This window comes from Acomys russatus, chromosome 10 (assembly GCF_903995435.1).
Source record: "Acomys russatus chromosome 10, mAcoRus1.1, whole genome shotgun sequence".
Taxonomy (NCBI): Eukaryota; Metazoa; Chordata; class Mammalia; order Rodentia; family Muridae; genus Acomys; species Acomys russatus.
Window position 1 is genome coordinate 67,880,484 of NC_067146.1, and position 18,635 is coordinate 67,899,118.

Sequence of the window (18,635 nt, forward strand, 5' to 3'; positions counted from 1 at the left end):
TGTCATCTGTGCACAGTGGGAAGGAAAACTTGAACTGTATCTTTGCCCTCATGGGACTCACCATCCAGTGAATAGAGATGGATATTTTAAAGCTTGAGGCAAAGAGGCTGGGAATGCAGCTCAGAGGTAAAATGTGCATTCTGCCTCCCATCCCTAGTAACACACACACACACACACATGCACGCAGACACACGAACACACATACATCCCCAGTAATGCACACACATGCATAGACACACAGACACATGCGCATACACATCCCTAGTAATGTACACACATGCACACAGACACACAGACACACAGACACACATCTCCAGTAATGCAAACGCATACATAGACACATAGACACATGCACACACACATCCTCAGTAATGCACACACATACATAGACACATGCACACACACACACACATCCCCAGGAACACACATACACAGACACACAGACACATGCACACACACACACACACACACACACACACACATCCCCAGTAATGCACACACATGCGCGCGCACACATCCCCAGCAACACACATACATAGACACACACATCCCTAGTAACACATACATGTACATACTAACACACCTACACACACATGGTGGGGTATTTGCAGAGTGTAGGAAAGGTAGAAGCACCTAGGTCTCTACTTTTCCTATAGTGCATGATCATTCCAAGCCAAACTCAAGCCCTTGCCCTGTTCTTCCTGCCCCAACATTTCGTCTTCAAGGAGGTAAGTAGATCTGGAAAACATCCCTCCCAGCAGACCAACCCAGGGCAACCTCCAACCTTATAAGAATTTTTGTTTTGTTTTTTTCTTTTCTTTTTTTTTCTTTTTTTCTTTTTTTGTTTTGTTTTGTTTTTCGAGACAGGGTTTCTCTGTGTAGCCCTGGCCATCCTGGACTCACTTTGTAGACCAGGCTGGCCTCAAACTCACAGCGATCCGCCTGCCTCTGCCTCCCGAGTGCTGGGATTAAATGCGTGCGCCACCACGCCCAGCTCTGTTTTGTTTCTTTCAAGACAGGGTTTCTCCATGTAGCCTTGACTGTCCTGGACTTAATTTGTAGATGAGGCTGGTCTTGAACTCACAGAGATCCACCTGCCACTGCCTCCCCAAGTGCTTGGATTACAGGCGTGCACCACCATGCCTGGCCCTTATAAGAATTCTAAACATGTGTGTTGGCATACTTTTAAAATGTACTTTTATTTTGGCTTCCTATATCTCTTTCTCCCTTCTCCACCCCAGCCCCTTTTAACACCCCAACACCAGGTAGGAGAGAAAGAAGGTTAGTGGGGAAAGGGGGCGTAGTTTTTCTTAGCTACTTCCTGCTGTTTAGAGTCACTCTAGCTTGTTAGAGATACAGGGCCAGGGCAATTTGGCAGCCATACAAGGAACCCCCTGCCCAGGCCCAGGGCATTCATGTTTTCAATAACTCTTCCCTGAACTTGAGAACAAAGCCCTTTTCTCCTGCCCAGCTTCCCCCTCCTGGTCTAGACATTCAGCAATGGTTTCCTAGTTACGGGAACACAGACTCCAATGAAGGATCCTGCAGGCCAGACTCCTGCTACTGGGCCCACGGGGAGTGCGGGTAAAGGCAGCAGCACTGTATAAGCACCAGGAGAGTGTTAGCCCCAAGAGAAAGCCATGAATCCCAGAGAGGTCCCATGGGGGCTAGGGGCTACACCTAGGGATTCTTTGCTTAGCAATGGCAACAGAGCTGAAGCTATACTGGGGATGGGAGGGAGCCCCATGTAGATATTTAGCTTTCCATTTTGTTTTTGTCTCTCTGTGTAGCCTTGGCTCTCCTGGACGCACTTTGTAGACCAGGCTGGCCTCGAACTCACAGAATCTGCCTGTCTCTGCCTCCCCAGTGCTGGGATTAAAGGTGTGCGCCACCATCACCCAGCTTTAGCTTTCCATTTTTTAATTGTGGTAAAATATACATACAATGATCATTGCAGTCATCTCTAATTGCATAGGTTGGTAGCATTAAGTAAATGCACTCTGTTGGGTAGCCAATATCCAGGATGCTCTGGTACCCTCCTTCACTCTAACCCTGCAGTACCCATTCAGACCTGTAGGTGTCTGGCTGTTCCAGTTCCTGCATGGAACTAAAATCATAAGGGGTAGTTAGGACAAACCACATCTGATACTGTGGTTTGAGTGTGAAAAATCTCATATCCACTCGTATGTTTAAATGCGTGGTCCCCCACCTAGAGGACAGCCCTTAAGTTGGGACACAGCTGGAGGAAGTGAGTCCCTGGAAGCAGGCTGTACTTCCTGTCTGCTCTGTTTCCCAACTGAGAATCCAGTGTGATCAGCTGCCTCACGTTCCTGCCAGCATGCCTTTCCCTCCGTGATGGACTGTGCCCCCTTAAATTGTGAGACAAAATAAATCCTTTCCCCCTCAAGTTTCCTCTTGTCATGTTTGAGTCACATAATGAGAAAAGCGACTAATGTATGCAGGGATGCAGCTTTTCAAGTCCGACATGACTACCGAAAATAGAAAATTTCGCATCTGACCTTACATGATGGCTCAGCCAAGATGGTATATTAAAAAATATATAACGTTACAGTCAGGCTATGTGTATAAGGTGTACAGGAAACATCATGCATTTTGTGCTTTAAGGTTGGGCCTTTCCCCAAAGTATTTCATCATGTGTCATGTCCAGCACTCTGAACATAATATGAGGCCCGGAACTCTGGGCATAGTGACACTCACATGTATGTGTGTTTTTCTGATGAGCTTATTCATTAGAATACTGTTGGCTGCAGAATTTTAAATTAATTTTAAAAAGTAGTTCCTTGGTTTCACTAAACACATTTCAAGCACTCATTAACCTCACCTGGCTAGCCACTCCTGACAGCCCAGATAGAGAGAGACTTCCAGCTGCTCAGAAAGCACTAAGTGGACACTCGCTGAAAGCACTGGTGCACTCGCTGATAACTGACTCTGGGGTGGGGCTGGGGGAGGGAAAAAACAAACCAGATATTTCTTCATACTGTGCCAGCTAAGAAATAACCGGGCTTCCTTTCTCTACCTGCCACGAGGCATTTGCATATTTCTGAATGGGATACTTATTCAAGCTTCCTCTCTTTCAATGCTCCCTCTCCTCCAGTGCATGGCCATTAAATAATTAATTAAAGAATTTTGCTGAGAGAACCTAGAGAGCACAAATGCACTTTCAAATGTTCCCAACGTGGACTTGGGACCATTGATGGCAGTTAAATTCGAGCGTTCCATTAATTAGAATTGAATTGCTAACTTGGCAAGAATCCTAATTAGCTTTTGTCACAGAGCAGCTATGTTCAACAGGCCTACCCCTCAGCCTGCTGCTTTTTAAGGCTTTTTTTTTCCCCTTGAGCCCCACAGTGAACGTCCAGTACCCACACGCATGTGTCTAGAGCTGCCGATGCCAGTACTGAGCCCGTCTCTGAGATGCATACATTCTGTTCTGTAGCCCACAGGAGGACCACAGCATAGGGTTGAAAAGTGCTGTCTTAATGGCACTGCCCCTATCACAGTGAGTCTCCCCCTCCCCCCTCACACACGTGCAGTTTTCTTTTTTAATTTGTTTTTCTTTTTTACATATATATTTATATCATTACACTTATATACAATAAACTACCTAGAGCAAGAAGAACCACGAAACAATCAGGAATTATATAAATGTTGCATTCATAGTGTTTTGGCTCTTTGTATTTGGCAACCTTGAAGAAAACATCTTATCTATCTTGGTGCACCTAAAATTATCTATCATGTCGCATCTTTATCTACTTAAAACATCTATCTAGACACCAAAACATCTTAACCCATAAACAGCTAAGCTTAATTGTAAAACTAAACTATCTGGTCTTCATCCCCATCAGTGATTTGAGAAGGAATAAAATTAATTATCTGAGTAGACAGGAAGTGCAGGTTAGCAGCTTCCCAAATGAGAACACAACAGAGACAGTTTGCTGCCTGAGCGGTCACCCAGTCTATAATGTTAGAGCATTGTCTTCAGCCTTTTGGCCTACTATATCTGACAGACATATTTGCGAGGCAGAAACTATTGAGGACTTGCTTATCCTGTCTTGGTAGAGTTTGACCGTCAACTCTGCCTGCACCCAAGCTTGCCCATTTTTAGGCAGAATTCTGTTGTGACAGAAATGCAGACATTTTGTCCAGTGGCTAGTTTGCCACATTTGAAGCCATCTCCATGAGGAGGTTCTTTGATGCTCATCATTTTCTTTGAGGTAGGCTGGGTGTTAACCTGTCTCATTGTCAAATAATCTTTAAAATAATAAAAATATCTGCTGCCATATTTTGTAGGTCTCTGAGGTTTTTGAAGAGCTTATCTATTTTACCTTATCTATCTATAGAATCATATCTATCTGTTAAATCTAGGATGTATTTTCTTGTGATAAGAATAGACTAGTAATTGATATGACCCTGATTTGATCAACTAACAATTAACTTACATTAATTAATTATCCTATGCAGCCAGCAATAGCACTTTCAAAGTAAACCTTGTATTTTAGTTGAGTTGTATGGGTAAAATACTTCATATTAGAGTAGAATTATATAATGTGTGTGAAGAATAATCTTAAATGTGAATTCTATACCAGTGTATCAAAATTAAACTTATTTTGCATCAATATACAAAATTTTATACCAGTGAATTAAAAATAACCTTGTGAGTAACAATTAAGTTGAGGAGTAGATTCAATAATCTACTTTTTGTCCTATCATCCCTATATATTTCTATATTCCCCCTTCTTTCTTTTCAGTCCCTATCTACAAACTTAAGAAAGAAAGGTAAAGGAAGAGAGAGACATCATTGAGTCCAACCTTGTTTTCTCTCTGAATAAGACCAATAATAACTTATAACCAACATCCAATGAAAATAAACATATGTAGCCAAAGAAAGCAACCAAAAGCCTACCCAACCCCCTCTTAAGGGAAATGGGCATCATTCTCTTAAGGTTTCTTCTGGCTGATTTTGGATGAATAATACCTTTGTAGGGTCCTAAATAAAATTGGGGAAAAAGGTTAAACAAGCTAGGAATAGCATTTGTGGTCCAGTTTCTAAATGTTAAGAAATTCCAGGCTTAATTAAAGTCCTGTGTGGGACAGTCTGAAATGCTGTACCAATTGGGATCAGAAGCTTTCTTTCAAGCTGTCCTGTTCTGGTGAGGAACAGCAACTGAAGCACTTGGTGCTTGAGCATGAAGGATGCAGGATTTCAATGTCCAGCATGCTGAAAGGGATGAATCCTGTCAGGTCTGATTCAGTGTGCATACAGCTTTTCTTTTCCTTTGAGATGATAATTACAACATTTCTCCCTTCCCTTTCCTCCCCCTAGTATCCTCCTTCAAATTCATGGCTTCTGTTTTCACTAATCATTATTGCATGCATATATGTACTTGTATATACACATATACAAATATACACATATACAAATATATATATATATCTCCTGTTGGGTCCATATAATGTTAATTTTATGTATGTGTTCAGGGCTGGCCATTTGGCACTGAACAAGCAATTGGTGTGCGCTACCCTGCAGGACCACCTCCTCTCCTCCCAGCTTTACTCAGCTGCTACAGTTCTTTGTGTAGGGCTGAGGCCTCATGGGTATAGGGGGCTGGGAAGGTGGAGGGTGGTGTTTCCTGAGCACCTAGCACTCCTACTTGGGCTAGGATGCCATGCCTGCTCAGGGGAGATGGGTAGAAGTTGGAAGGAAAAAGAAAATGAAGGCATCAGAAATCTCTTAGAAGCCAAAGAGAGAAGTAAACAAGACATTTCATCTTAAAATGAGGTCGTTTTCTGGGTGGATTCTGTCTTAGGACCATGGTATTCACAGCATAATCAAAAGAATATCCGTTCAGAAGTCAGCGCCCCTGGCGCCAGGCCGATGATTGCTCTCTGAGGTTTCCTCTGGTCTCTGTAAGCCTCTAGCTCTTCTTCAATAACTTTAGGGTTTGGTTAGTTGGGTTTGAGGCAGTATTTGTTTGGTTTCCCTATTTGGTTCTGACTGGCTTGCGAATTTGAGATGTAGGCTATGCTGCCATCAACTCCCAGGGCTTCTCCTTTCTTCAGAGTGCCAGGATTAAAGGGGTCGTCTGCTCCCGTGCCCTACAACTGGTGAGTAATTCAGTTTTGGTGGCTGATTGCATCTGTAGTCCCTGGACTAAATGGGGGTGTTCCCAAAGTACTTTGGGATTAGTAGAAACCTTGACGTGGAAATCTTAGTTTCTGTGTTTCTTTGGGGAATGATATGCTTCACATATGGCAGCTGAAATGTAAATTGTTAAGCTTTTTTAAAAAAAATAAATCTGACAGTTCAGTCCTGTAGCTGAACTGAGTGTACTCCCGTAGCTGCATAAAGCTGGTAGTCACCATAAGGTCGTAAGGTCCTACTGGTCACCATAAGGGTCACCATGCTGGAATGAGGAGACATGGCATTTCTATCATCAGCTGGACCAGGAGTCTTTCTGAGGCTAGTATATGGGACTCTGGCAAATTAAGTTGACACTCAGCTCAGCTACTGGTTGTGAGGTAGTTTGTTAGTTCTAGTTCTACACACACACACACACACACACACACACACACACACACACACACATACACACACACACTGGGGTTGGAGGCAGAAGGAGAGATAGATATTGGTTGATTGATTCCAGTACCCACAAACCCAATGAAAAAGCCAGTCCCCACCCACCCACCCCCAATCCCTACCTCCCTCGGCTTCTGTTGTCTGAGCCTGCTTCATGGTCACCTGACCCAACTACCCAGCTGACTTGTTGAGCAAGCAGAAGCCCTGGCTGAATAGGTACTTGCTAAGAACCCCTTGGCTTTTGTGTGTATTCTGCAAATACCTCTTATAAATGTGCTTGGAACTTATAATGTAGTTTCTAACCATGGCTGACTCTTAACACTTGCTGGCTGCGGTGACAGTAGCTAGGCAATTCTGACTGGCTTGCTCAGGGGATGTTTCGAGTGCCTCCCTGTTTTCACAGTCAACCTCCAAGGTACCTGCTACTTACACAGTCTCTAATGTCTTTTGGGTCTTTTAATTTGACACTTGGAAGAAGAAGCCAGTGAGCTGAGACAAAACATTTGCAGAAGAGGAACCCAGGCTCAGAAAGGTAGAAGGGCTTGTCCATGGTCACACAGCCGGTAGCTGGCAGAGCTGAGCTTTGAGGCCTCAGTCTAGAGCAGCAGTTCTCAACCTTCCTAACACTGTGACCCTTCAACACCTCATGTTGTGGTGACCCCCAACCATGACATTGTTTTCTTTTATTTATTTAATTAATTTATTCAGATTACATTTAAATTGTTTTCCCCTCATTTGTATCCACCCGTTCCTCCCTTCCTCCTGCTTTTACCCTATTCCCCTCCCCTAGGTCTGTGACTGAGGGGGCCTCCTCTCCCACTATATGGGCATAGGCTATCTATCAAATCTCATCTTGGTAGCCTGCTTATCCTTTCTCCGAGTGTCACCAGGCCTCCCCACCATGGGGAAGTGGTCAAATATGGGGCACCAGAGTTCATGTCAGAGTCAGTCCCCGCTCTCCCCACAACTGTGGAGAATGTCTTGTCCATTGGCTAGATATGAGTAGGGGTTCAATGTTTACTGCATGTATTGTCCTTGATGTAGCAGTTTGAGCAGAGCCCCCTGGGTCCAGATCCGCCTGTCATGATGTTCTTGTAGATTTCTAGGATTCTCTGGATTCTTCTATTTCCCCATTCTCTCATATTTCTCTCACCTAGAGTCCCAATAGGATGTCCTCACATCTATCTCAATCTCCTGGTAGTGAATACTTTCATGGGACATCCCTGAAACAACCTAAATGTCCTTCAGTCAAATAATGGAGAAAGAAACTGTGGTACATTTACACTATGGAATACTACTCAGCTACTAAAATTGTTTTTATTGCTACCTTATAACTATAATTTTGCTGATGTTAGGAATTTTAATATAACTATCTGTGTTTCCATTGGTGTTAGGCAACCCTTGTGAAAGAATTGATTGATCTCCAAAGGGGTCATGACCCACAGATTGAGAACCTTTTTTTTTTTTAAAAGAGGCTGCTGCTTCTGTTGAATTCTGGACTCATAAAATAAAATGTATTTAGTTGGCTTGGGTAACTGATAGCAGAGATGGAAAGTGCACTCAGCAAGTGTCCTTAAAGTTCGACTTGGGGAAGGGGGCCGCTGTAGTTTGGGTGGCATGGGTCCTGCCCCCAAGGGCTCTTTTTTTTTTTTGAAGAAGCTGAAGATATATGTTAATAAACAACAAATGTGTTATTCTAGACCAAACTACGCATGTCACTGCTCATGGCTGCTGAATAACTGTCAGAGTTCTTTTTAGAACTCTCCCTGAAAGAGAGCAGCTTTGACTCAGATTCCAGCATGCAAAAAGACTAAGGGCAAGGGCTCGCAGGCAGGCTGGGTGCAGAGGCACCGTGGCAAAGGAGCCAGAAACTTCAGTTTGGAGAATGTTAGGGAACAAGAAAGGGGCACTTGTTTATTGGAAACCCCTGCATGAAGCACCGTGTGGATCTGGGTTTGCAGTGGTGTGCTGAAAGAAGGGATCCTCACTTTCATTTGGTGTGGTCTTTAGAAGGAGAGACAGACTATGGATTGTTTATAATGAGGCGATTGCAGAGGTGTTTCGGACTGTGGTTGTTACTTCAAATGTGAGAGGTGTGACGTGGCTCACAGGGGAGGGGTGGGGGAGGGGGAGAGAATGGCAACTGAACTTGAATGGAAGCTCTGAGAGTTAGTCAGCCACATGGGGAGCAGCTGGTGAGAGTGGAGGGGTGAGCAGCATGAGGTGAAACTGAGGCAGGGGGACACAGGTGGATGAGACTTTACTCACCAGGCCTTTGCTCTTAGAGCCGGCATCAGCTTTCAAAGTATTTAAAGCAAAGATTACATTATTGAACGCATTCCTTTTTTAAGTTGCTTTGGCAGCAGTGTGGAGAATGTTTTGAAGCAGGAAATAGGTTTTCTTTTTTTAGGAGTTCCTGGAGGTCTCCTGTGTGATCCTGGCTAGAGATGATGGTGCAGAGTGGTGGCAGTTGACATGAAATGGAATGGCTGATTTCCGGAGGGGTGTAGGAGATGATGAAGCAGGCGGGGAGGATGGCTTCTGAGTCCTTGGCGCTCTAACGGGGTGGATGGTGGAGCTGGCCCTGAGATCTGGAACCTCAAGGAGGGACCGACTTGAGGAAGATCAGCCTTGGGACATCAGAGAGGTAGCACGGTAGAGGGGTTGGAAACTCAAGTGGAGACCTGAGCTGGGCTTAGCTGTCAAGGTTATATGGCTGGACATGTATGAATTCCACCTGCACCTAGAAGGAAGAGGACAACCCAGCCCAGGAGCCAACAGAGGTGGAGGAACACCGAGAGTACTGGCATATTATGCGTATACGTATGCTGAAGCAGAGTAAACATTATTTTTAAAAGAGTGGCCATCCCTTCTATGGCCCTAAATCCTTTTCCTCATAATGCCCAAGTCTGTTCAGTGGTGGCCACTGTGCATCTCTCATCCAAAGGACTTCTATGAGGGACAGTTGGCTCACGTCATCATTGCTGGTTCTGTATGCGTGCGTTCAGATAACTGAGGGTCAGAGATACACCACGGGGGCATTACATCTGAACCAAACACGCACAGGTTATTTCATCTTATTATTCCCCACACCGTATAGTATATGAATTATTTATATAGTATTTACACTGTATTAGGCATTCTAAACAATGTAGAGATGACTTAAACTCTACAGGAAGTATGTATAGGTTATAAGCAAATACTGTACCCTTTTAAATGAGGAACCTGAGTGTCTCTGCAGGGTGGGTCCTGGCATCAAACTCCTGTGAATACCAAGGAATAACCGTATACCATTTATTCATGTGACAGATTGCAGTGTGTGTATGTGTGTGTGTGTGTGTGTAGGCATGTAATGGCAGGAATGTTGACCTCTTTTCCTTTCTCCTATGTCACTGCTTTTTTTGGCTGCCCTGATGGCCTGTTGCCAGTTTGAGTTTACTCAGTCCCACAAAGGACTAAGCCTGTGTTCTCTCTGCAGCTGAGCAGTTCTACTCCAGACTCCTCAGACTGATGCCAGCCAGGATCCTGTTCTGAGTTAACTGCCAGCAGTTCAGTCATTAGCCTGCACTAGTTGCTGGTGTGTGAGTCAAGCCCCAGCAGTGCTCACTTTCCAGGCTGTGGCCATAGCCCTCACCACTGTTCTCATTGCAGGATGTCTGGCGCTCCTCCAAGTTACTGTTTTGTGGCTTTGCCACCTCGAGCTAAGGATGGTCTGGTGGTGTTTGGGAAAAATTCAGCACGGCCCAGAGATGAAGTGCAGGAGGTTGTGTATTTCCCGGCTGTTGACCATGAAGCTGAGAGCAAAGTGGAGGTAAGTGATGAGGTGTGGTCCCTCCGCTCCTCTAAACCTTCTAGAATCTTCTGGCCTTTGCCTCTTTCCACCCACTTCTTCCCTGGAGAAGAATGGTCCTGTCATTTCTACTAATTCCATTTTTTCTGCAGAACCTTAACAACAAGGGCACTTGGAGAATTCTGTGCTCACTATGGACCTTGTGCTATGGCTAGGGAAAATACATAATTCCGAAGACAAATCTGCAAAATACAATAAGTCCTTTAAAGTCTAGCTTGCCTCCTTACTCGGTTTCTTTTCTCTGCATGGGTAACCTCATTTTGGAAGTGTTTGGTTTTGGCTTGGTTTGCTTAGCTTTCGGCAGTTGTTTAAATGAGAAATGGCCACCCGTAGGTGCCATTTTGGAGGTTTGGAACCTTTAGGTGGAGCAGTGTTGCCGGAGGAAGTACGTCACTGGGGTTGGGCTTTTCAGTGCTTACTACCTCACCTCACTTCTGCTCCCACTGCCTTTGCTTCCTGCGTGAGACTGAGATGCCATCTCTTAGTTTCCTGCTCTAGCCATCTGCCACTGTGCCTCCCCTGCCACTTTGGACATCGATTCCTCTGAAACTATAACCCCAAGTAAACTCTTTACGTTGCCGTGTGTGTAATAAATCACACACAATGCGTGCTCATCCTCACTCCTCTCCTATTGGATTAACAGTAGTCTGCTGCGTATACTCTCCCTCCCACCCTTTCTTTAGTTTTTCTAAGGCAGAGCCTTGCTATATACTCACAGTGGCCTTGATCTCAGAGTTGTCTTGCCTCATGCCCCCAAGTGCTAGGATTAGGGGATCATAAATGTACACCACGAACTGGTCTGATTTTATCTACTTTGCTTTGTTTGTTTGTTTTCCAAGCAGAATTTGTATTGGGGTGTATTAGTTACTTTTCTGTTGCTGTGATAAAACACCATGAACAAGCCAACTTAGAGAAGGAAAGTTTTTTTGGGGGGGGTTCATGACACCAGAGGGGTAAGAGTTTATCATCCCCACAGTGGGAAAGCCTGACAGCAGGCAGGCATGGCAACTGGAACAGCAAGCTGAGAGCTCACAGCTCGAATTGAAAGCAGAAAGCCAAGAGCACACTGGGAATTGTGCAGGGCTTTTAAAACCCCAAAGTCCACCCTCAGTGACATACTCCCTCTAGTGAGGCCATATGCTCTAAGCTTATCCAAGCAGTGGGACAGACTCGGGACCTAGTATTCAAACATCTGATCCTACGGGGACATTCTCAGAGAAACCCCCACACGCAGAGGTCAGAAGATGCAGTTTACGCTGAGTAGACATCTTTATTGTGTAGTGTCACATTCAGTGGCTCTGCCAGCAGCCCAAATTGCTGCTGGACACTGAGGTTGTTTTCTAGTTCGTTGCTGCTCCCAGAAGAGCTGGGTGAATAGTAGCCTTTTTTATCTATCACAGTGTCTTGTCTTTTGTCTTTCTATTTCTTTCATGCTAAAGATTGTTCATAATTTTCTATTTTGAATGCTTTAAAATTTCATTTTTCCTTCATATTTATTTGGGATACATGACTAGGAATGAGATTCTGGGCCACAAGTTAAATAAACATGTACTTTTGGTAAATATAATCATACTTCTTCTCATGGGTGGTTTACTATTTTGCATGGCCTCCAGAAGTGCTTGACAGTATGGGTCTCTGTGTTCCTAGAGTGTGTCATTGGACTTTCACGATTGTGTGTTATTTTATGTTAATTTTAAATCCTGTCATTTTACCAGATACTTTTTCGGTTGTGTCAGCTTTTGCCATGGATTCCTTTTGGTTTCCAAGTGTCCTGTTATGGCTTCTAAGTAGCGGTGGGTCCTTTGGTTTTTCTATCTCCGATTATTTTCCTGTCTAATTGTGTTGGTTTCTGTATTGAATGCAGTGGAGATAATGAGTGTCTTTACAACTGAGCCTGATGGAGTAGAGATGCCTAGAGACATCCATTCCAGGATGCTGGTGGAGGGACTGAGGCGTGGATAGATTTATTAAATTAAAAATCTCTGTATAAGCTCTTATTTATATGTTTTAAAAATAGCTCAGAGCTATATGCTAAATTCAGGGCTAATAAGTGAACAAGCTCTTTCTACATCTATACTCTTCAGTGTTTTATGGTGAAAAACTAAACAATTTTTTTTCTCACATTCTGCTTGGTTTTTAAAGGCGTGGTTACCAACTTGTCCAGTGCTTTCTTTTCTGAACAACTGTCTCTGCTTCAATCTTTTAAGTCCACATTAGTGCCAAAAGGCAACAGGCCCTGATGAGGCACTGCCTGTTTGGGGAAGGCAGAGCTGGGTATGACTGGTGTACAGGCTGGTGGGGACTGTGTCCCACAGGGCTTTCAACAGAACCACTTGCTTCTTGAGTTGAGCCACTAACTAGTCTGCATCTTGAGCCTTCAGGAGGACTCTCATGCAGGTGAAGAGAGGTGTGGCTTTCTCTGATGGGCCTGTCACATTTCAGTGCCTATTCCTCAGTGGGTGAAGGTCAGTGTCATTTGGTGGGGATTGTTTTTCTTTTTCCAAAACAGGGCAGACTGCATGGATGAAGCTAGCTGGCTTGAATTATGGTTGCCCTCTCCTGTCTCCTTTTCTGGATAGTTCTACACCCCACCCCATCCTGTGTGCAGAGACATACGAACTGAAACAGTCCCACGGTTTTTACAGGATGATGTAAATCCCCAAAGGCAGTGGGTGCCAATTCCCACCCCACACGTATTTCTTATAATGTGAAGGGCATTCCCCTGCATCAATGACTCCAACCGTAAACACGAATGCTGCTGGAGGTCGGTCATGGAGAAGTGACAACACTGAGTGATTTCCAGGGCTGGATAATAAGATGTAGTTTTTTTTTTCTTCTGTCTGTCTGTCCATACCTTTCTGGACTCTATCCTAAAAACTCAGTCATATGTCCCGCTGGGGGTATTAAAGTAGTCCACATACACAGGGCAGGTCCCACAGGGACAAAACTTGAGTATAGACAGTCAGCTACCAATATTAACTGTCAGCTCATAGATGAAAGACCTCTTGGTGATCAAGCCCCTGATGCAGGTGTGCAGACACCTGCCTGAGCCATTGACTCTATGAGTACAGTACATGGCTGCTAATACCATTTAGTATAGGAGTTATGTGTTACATAACCATAGTATTCACAATATTATACAAAGGCATGGTATAAAATGTCTGAAATCAGAATTTTATAGGGCTGGAGAGATGGCTCATGGCTGCTCCATCAGAGAACCCTGGTTCAAATCCTAGCACCCATTGGGCAGTTCATAACTATCTGTGACTCCAGTTCCAGGGGGTCTGATGTCCTTTTCTGGCCTCATCAGGCATCAGAGATGCTTGTGGTACACAGGCATATACACAGACAAAACATACATAAATTTTTTTAAAAAGTTAAAAAAAAAAAGAATAAAAAAAAAAAAGATTTCAGAAAATTTGTTTTCATTTTTAAGCTAAGTAGCTACTGGCGCTCCGCTCTCACATCAGGAGTCACGCAGGAAACAGAGATAGTTGTGTTCACTGGCTACTCCACAGTATGAGTTATTACTCCAGTATGCCGTACATTTTAAGTCATGAGCTCTGGCACCGGTGGAGGCCTGGTTGGTAATAGGTAGCAGTTACTTTCCGGGATGCCCCGACCTCTTCTCTACATTCCACACTGATATTATGAGCTGCCTCCGTACACGAGTATTTGGCAGGAAAAAATAATACCTCAGGTAAAACCACACTCATGGTCTCTAGTCCATTTGTCTCTGTCGTCTGCCCACACCTCTGTATGCACACAGTTCACACTGGAAGCCAGGGCAGAGGCTGGCCCTCTCCACCTTCCCACATCCCAGGATGCACTGGGACAGCTGTCCCTGCATCTCCTACCCAGCATCCCTGTCTCATTCATACTGCCCTTGTCTTCCTTCTGTTATTCTCCTCTTCTTGGTACACACGTCTCTTGGTCTTGGATCCTACCTTGTCGACGTGTTTGGCTGGGTGACAGTCATGGCTGAACTGGGTGCTGGGAAGAACTCTCCTCACATGACATCCTGTCCACTTCTTTTCTTTCCTCTCTTAAAAAAAAAATTATTAGAATTAAGAAAAAGAGAGAGCAGTGAAGTGTTTACAATAATCTGAGCAGAAAGTAGACTTCCCACAGACCCCGCATTTGTGCCCACCCTCCCTGTTGCCACCCTCCTAGATCAGTCTGGTATATTTGATGTAACTGACAGATGGATACTGACATGGGCTTCATCACCTCATTTGTACTTTCCTGCTTCGTTCTTATTACCCATTCAGCTTATGTCCTAGGCCTCAGCTACCCTGAGCTCTTGCCATTTCATAGACAAACAACATGTGTTTCTCTGTTCTTTGGATCTTCCTGTCATTGCTGAGAATGTCGTTTCTCTCTCGTCCCATCTATCCAGTAGACTCCTAGGCAACCTTCAAAGTCTTTGTACCAATATGTTCTCTTCCTTCTAGTCTGTCACTCCTCTATGGACATGGAACACGTTGTGCGTGATCTCCCGTTGTGAGTCAAGTGACACAGTGACCTGAAGCCAGCATAATGAGTTCTGAGCTGATGGTGGGTCCTGCGTTCTTGTCCTGCTTTCTGCTTTCCAGTGCCTTTTGAAACGCAGTTTCCTTATTTGCTGGGTGGAAATCATAGTACCTGCTCTGCCTGCAATCCAGTATGTTATGAGATATATGAGCTCACATGAAAAAAAGCCCTTTGTGAGCTAGAAGCAAGGTGTGCTTAAGAAAGGGATAGATCTACTCCCTGCCTCCCCCCTCCCCACTCCTTTTCTCTACCCCTCCCACAGCTATCTATGACTAGCTCGGAGACATTGTAACTCCAAAATACATTTATTTATTTATTTACTCATTCATTTATTTATTTTTGGTGGGGATTGGGCAAGGACTGAGCAGGCTATGGTGTGTGTGGTATGTGACGAGGACAGCTTGTGGGAGTCTCCCCTCTCCTTTAACAGTGTGGGTCCTAGGGGATCAAACTTGGGTCTTCAGGCTTAGCTGCAAGCTGTTGAGGCACCTTGCTGGCCCACAGCCTGAAATCTTATATGGCCTCCAAAGGCCCATGTGTTGAAGGCTTGGTCCATAGCTAGTGGTGATATTGAGAAACAGTAGAAACTTTTGGGGCCTGGTTGGAGGAAGTGGGTCTCTGCTTCCTGGTCACCATGATATGAGCACCTGTGCCCTATTCCATGTGCCCTGTCACCATGCCCTGCTATACCACAGGCTTAGAGACAGCAAGCAGAGTAGCCCCTCATGGGCTGCAGAATCCCTGAGGCAAAGCAATCTTTTCCTCTTCTGAGTCCATTTCAGCAGGCATTTTGTCATGGTCACTGACACAAGGTCTTAGTGCCTGGATTGTCAGTGGCATTTGTGCCTCAGCCTGCTTTTCAGCCATCCACTTCCCCCTTTAACTCCTTATAGTTATGTCAGTCTCCATTTTATTCTTGTCACAAATGCACAATGATAACTTCTTTTATATATTTACTGCTATGAATACAATCACTATCATAAGACTTCTATAGAGGCACTCTTTACCATAGAGACTTAAAGACCTCTAAGAGCTTCTTATTAAAAAAAAAAATAATGGGTTGGAGAGATGGCTTGGTGGTTAAGAGCACTTGTTGCTCTTGTAGAGGTCCCAGGTTTAGTTCCCAGCAACCACATGGTGGTTCACAACCATCCATGACTCCAGTTCCAGGGGATCTGGTACCTTCTTTTGACCTCCATGGATACCAGGCTCACACACGGTACACAAGTACATGAAAGCAAAACATGCATGCACATAAAATAAAGGTCAATGTAAAATTTATTAATATCACTATTTAATAAAAATCAACGTCACATCCATCTTGTGCTATCTCAAGCACACGGATCCTGAGGTTTGCTTTGAGAACTCACTGAAGCATGCTAACGCGGCCTCCTGACAGCTTGCTCATCCCTCCACACGGCTTTTCCTTCCATCCGCCCACCCTTCATCTTCCTATCAGCCGTTCCCATGGACCCGTCACTTTGCCTGAGACACTAAGAATAGGAAATGAGGTGCCCCAGCACACGATTCTCAGTTCTAAAATTACACCTAATGCTTTTGTTCCAGTATGCAGCGGGAGGATTAAAACATCTGGGTTTGATATCCTTTAGTTTTTCCATGTGGGTTTTGAGTTTATAACAACTTTTCTTAGGGTTGAAGAACAAGATGGACAAGACTTTTTTTCTTTTTGTTATCAAGTGTAAGGACTGTGCTAATCTCCATGTGATTCTAATCTTAGAGTGTGTGCCACTGAAGCGAGCATCTATATTTATCCTTGAAAGCTCTCTGTGCTTTCTGGGAATATTCTATTGCTGTGCATCTCATGACTTGCTTCCGTCTTAGGGCAAGCATGTGCAGCTCTTCCTGGATGGGTGGGGGGAGGAAGCAGATGAACAACTTCCTGGGTTATGCTGTGTGCTCTGTGTGTGTGTATGGACACACATTTATTCTTATATTTTTGGTTGTGAGCCTAGCCTTTAACGGCTGAGCCATCTCTCCAGCCCCACACATTTATTCTTAAATAGCCTGATCTTCTATTTAGAAGGCATTGTACCAACAATAGAATACTGTTTCAGAAAAAAAAATGAGTTTTTAGTAAAGCTCATATTTATGCTTGGTGCCTGGGAGACTAAACATTTATAGGAGAATTAGGTTTGGCGCATCACACAGCCTGACAGAATCTAGAGCTGCTTGATAGAAATTCTCCATCTCCATTATTTTGCTGTTTGTTGTTTCCTTTGTTTTCTTGAAGATCCATTTTAATGTATGTTTTCTTTCTTTCTTTCTTTCTTTCTTTCTTTCTTTCTTTCTTTCTTTCTTTCTTTCTTTCTTCCCAGAGTGCTGTGTGGCACAGTAGCCCTAATGAGGCTATTTAACTTGAATGGTTTAGAGCGAGCTTTTGGTAAATTGTTTCTCTTCCTCCCCAGGGAGCACATTTATGATAAGAGCAGCCTCACTAGAAGGGTTGCTTAGATGGCAGCTGTAATTCTTGTTGTTGGATGTATTGAGGTAAAGACCACAGCTCTCGTCTTAAAGGGAATAAGAGACGGTTTGTCCTGGGGCCATTTTGAGTGACCATGGCCTGGGAACACGTATTTAGGTTACCTAAAATTCTGTGTTCCAGTGTGGAAGTGGGTCCATGAAGTTTTAAAGTTTTACAGAACAAAGAAAATCGTAAATCAAGGCGAGTTTTGAATACATTGGTGGGTATATCAGAGAGATGGTTACAGCAGGGTGGGGGAGGAGTTTCTATAGTTGCAGGACCCTGTCTGATAACATTCTTAAGTTTGGGGGTTGGGAGAAAGTCGAGGTCTGCTAAGCTAATAGATTCTAAGAGGTTTCTGTCTATTATTTACAAGATGTTAGTTCTGACACAGAGGTGGGCAAGGGATGGCTGCTCTGGAGGCATAGAACTACCCAAGGTAACGAGCCTCTGGACCTGCAACATTCCAACCCCTCCACAGTGCTGCAGTTCTAATCAGTTGATCTGCCTCTGCAGACACAGCTTCTTTCCAGGGATTCTTCTTCATGTGTGCATACATGTGTACATGCGTGCATGTGTGTGTAAGAGCAAAATCTGAATTTTAATTCTGGAGGTAACTTCTCACAAAAGATGAACACAATGGTGAACAAACACTGTGGCATCAGGACAACTAAACAGAGTTTCAGGGCCACTGGGCCGGCTACACCCTGTCCCTTAGGCTAGACCCTGTCCCTTAGCCTAGACCCTGTCCCTTAGGCTAGATCCTGTCCCTTAGGCTAGACCCTGTCCCTTAGGCTAGATCCTGTCCCTTAGGCTAGACCCTGTCCCTTAGGCTAGACCCTGTCCCCTAGGCTAGACCCTGTCCCCTAGGCTAGATCTTGTCCCTTAGGCTAGACCCTGTCCCCTAGGCTAGACCCTGTCCCCTAGGCTAGATCCTGTCCCTTAGGCTAGACCCTGTCCCCTAGGCTAGACCCTGTCCCTTAGGCTAGACCCTGTCCCTTAGGCTAGACCCTGTCCCCTAGGCTAGACCCTGTCCCCTAGGCTAGACCCTGTCCCTTAGGGTAGACCCTGTCCCTTAGGCTAGACCCTGTCCCTTAGGCTAGACCCTGTCCCTTAGCCTAGACCCTGTCCCCTAGGCTAGACCCTGTCCCCTAGGCTAGATCCTGTCC

At 44.6% G+C, this 18,635-nt stretch overlaps 1 protein-coding gene across 1 annotated transcript in view; it reads left to right on the forward strand.

Moving 5' to 3' along the window:
* The window catches only part of Scrn1 (secernin 1), a 62,918-nt gene that overhangs the window by 9,614 nt on the left and 34,669 nt on the right, over positions 1–18,635 (forward strand). The window contains exon 2 of the mRNA XM_051152340.1: positions 10,253–10,412. Coding sequence (XP_051008297.1) covers positions 10,254–10,412 — 159 coding nt within the window. The 5' untranslated portion in view covers position 10,253. The remainder of the gene's footprint in view (positions 1–10,252; positions 10,413–18,635) is intronic.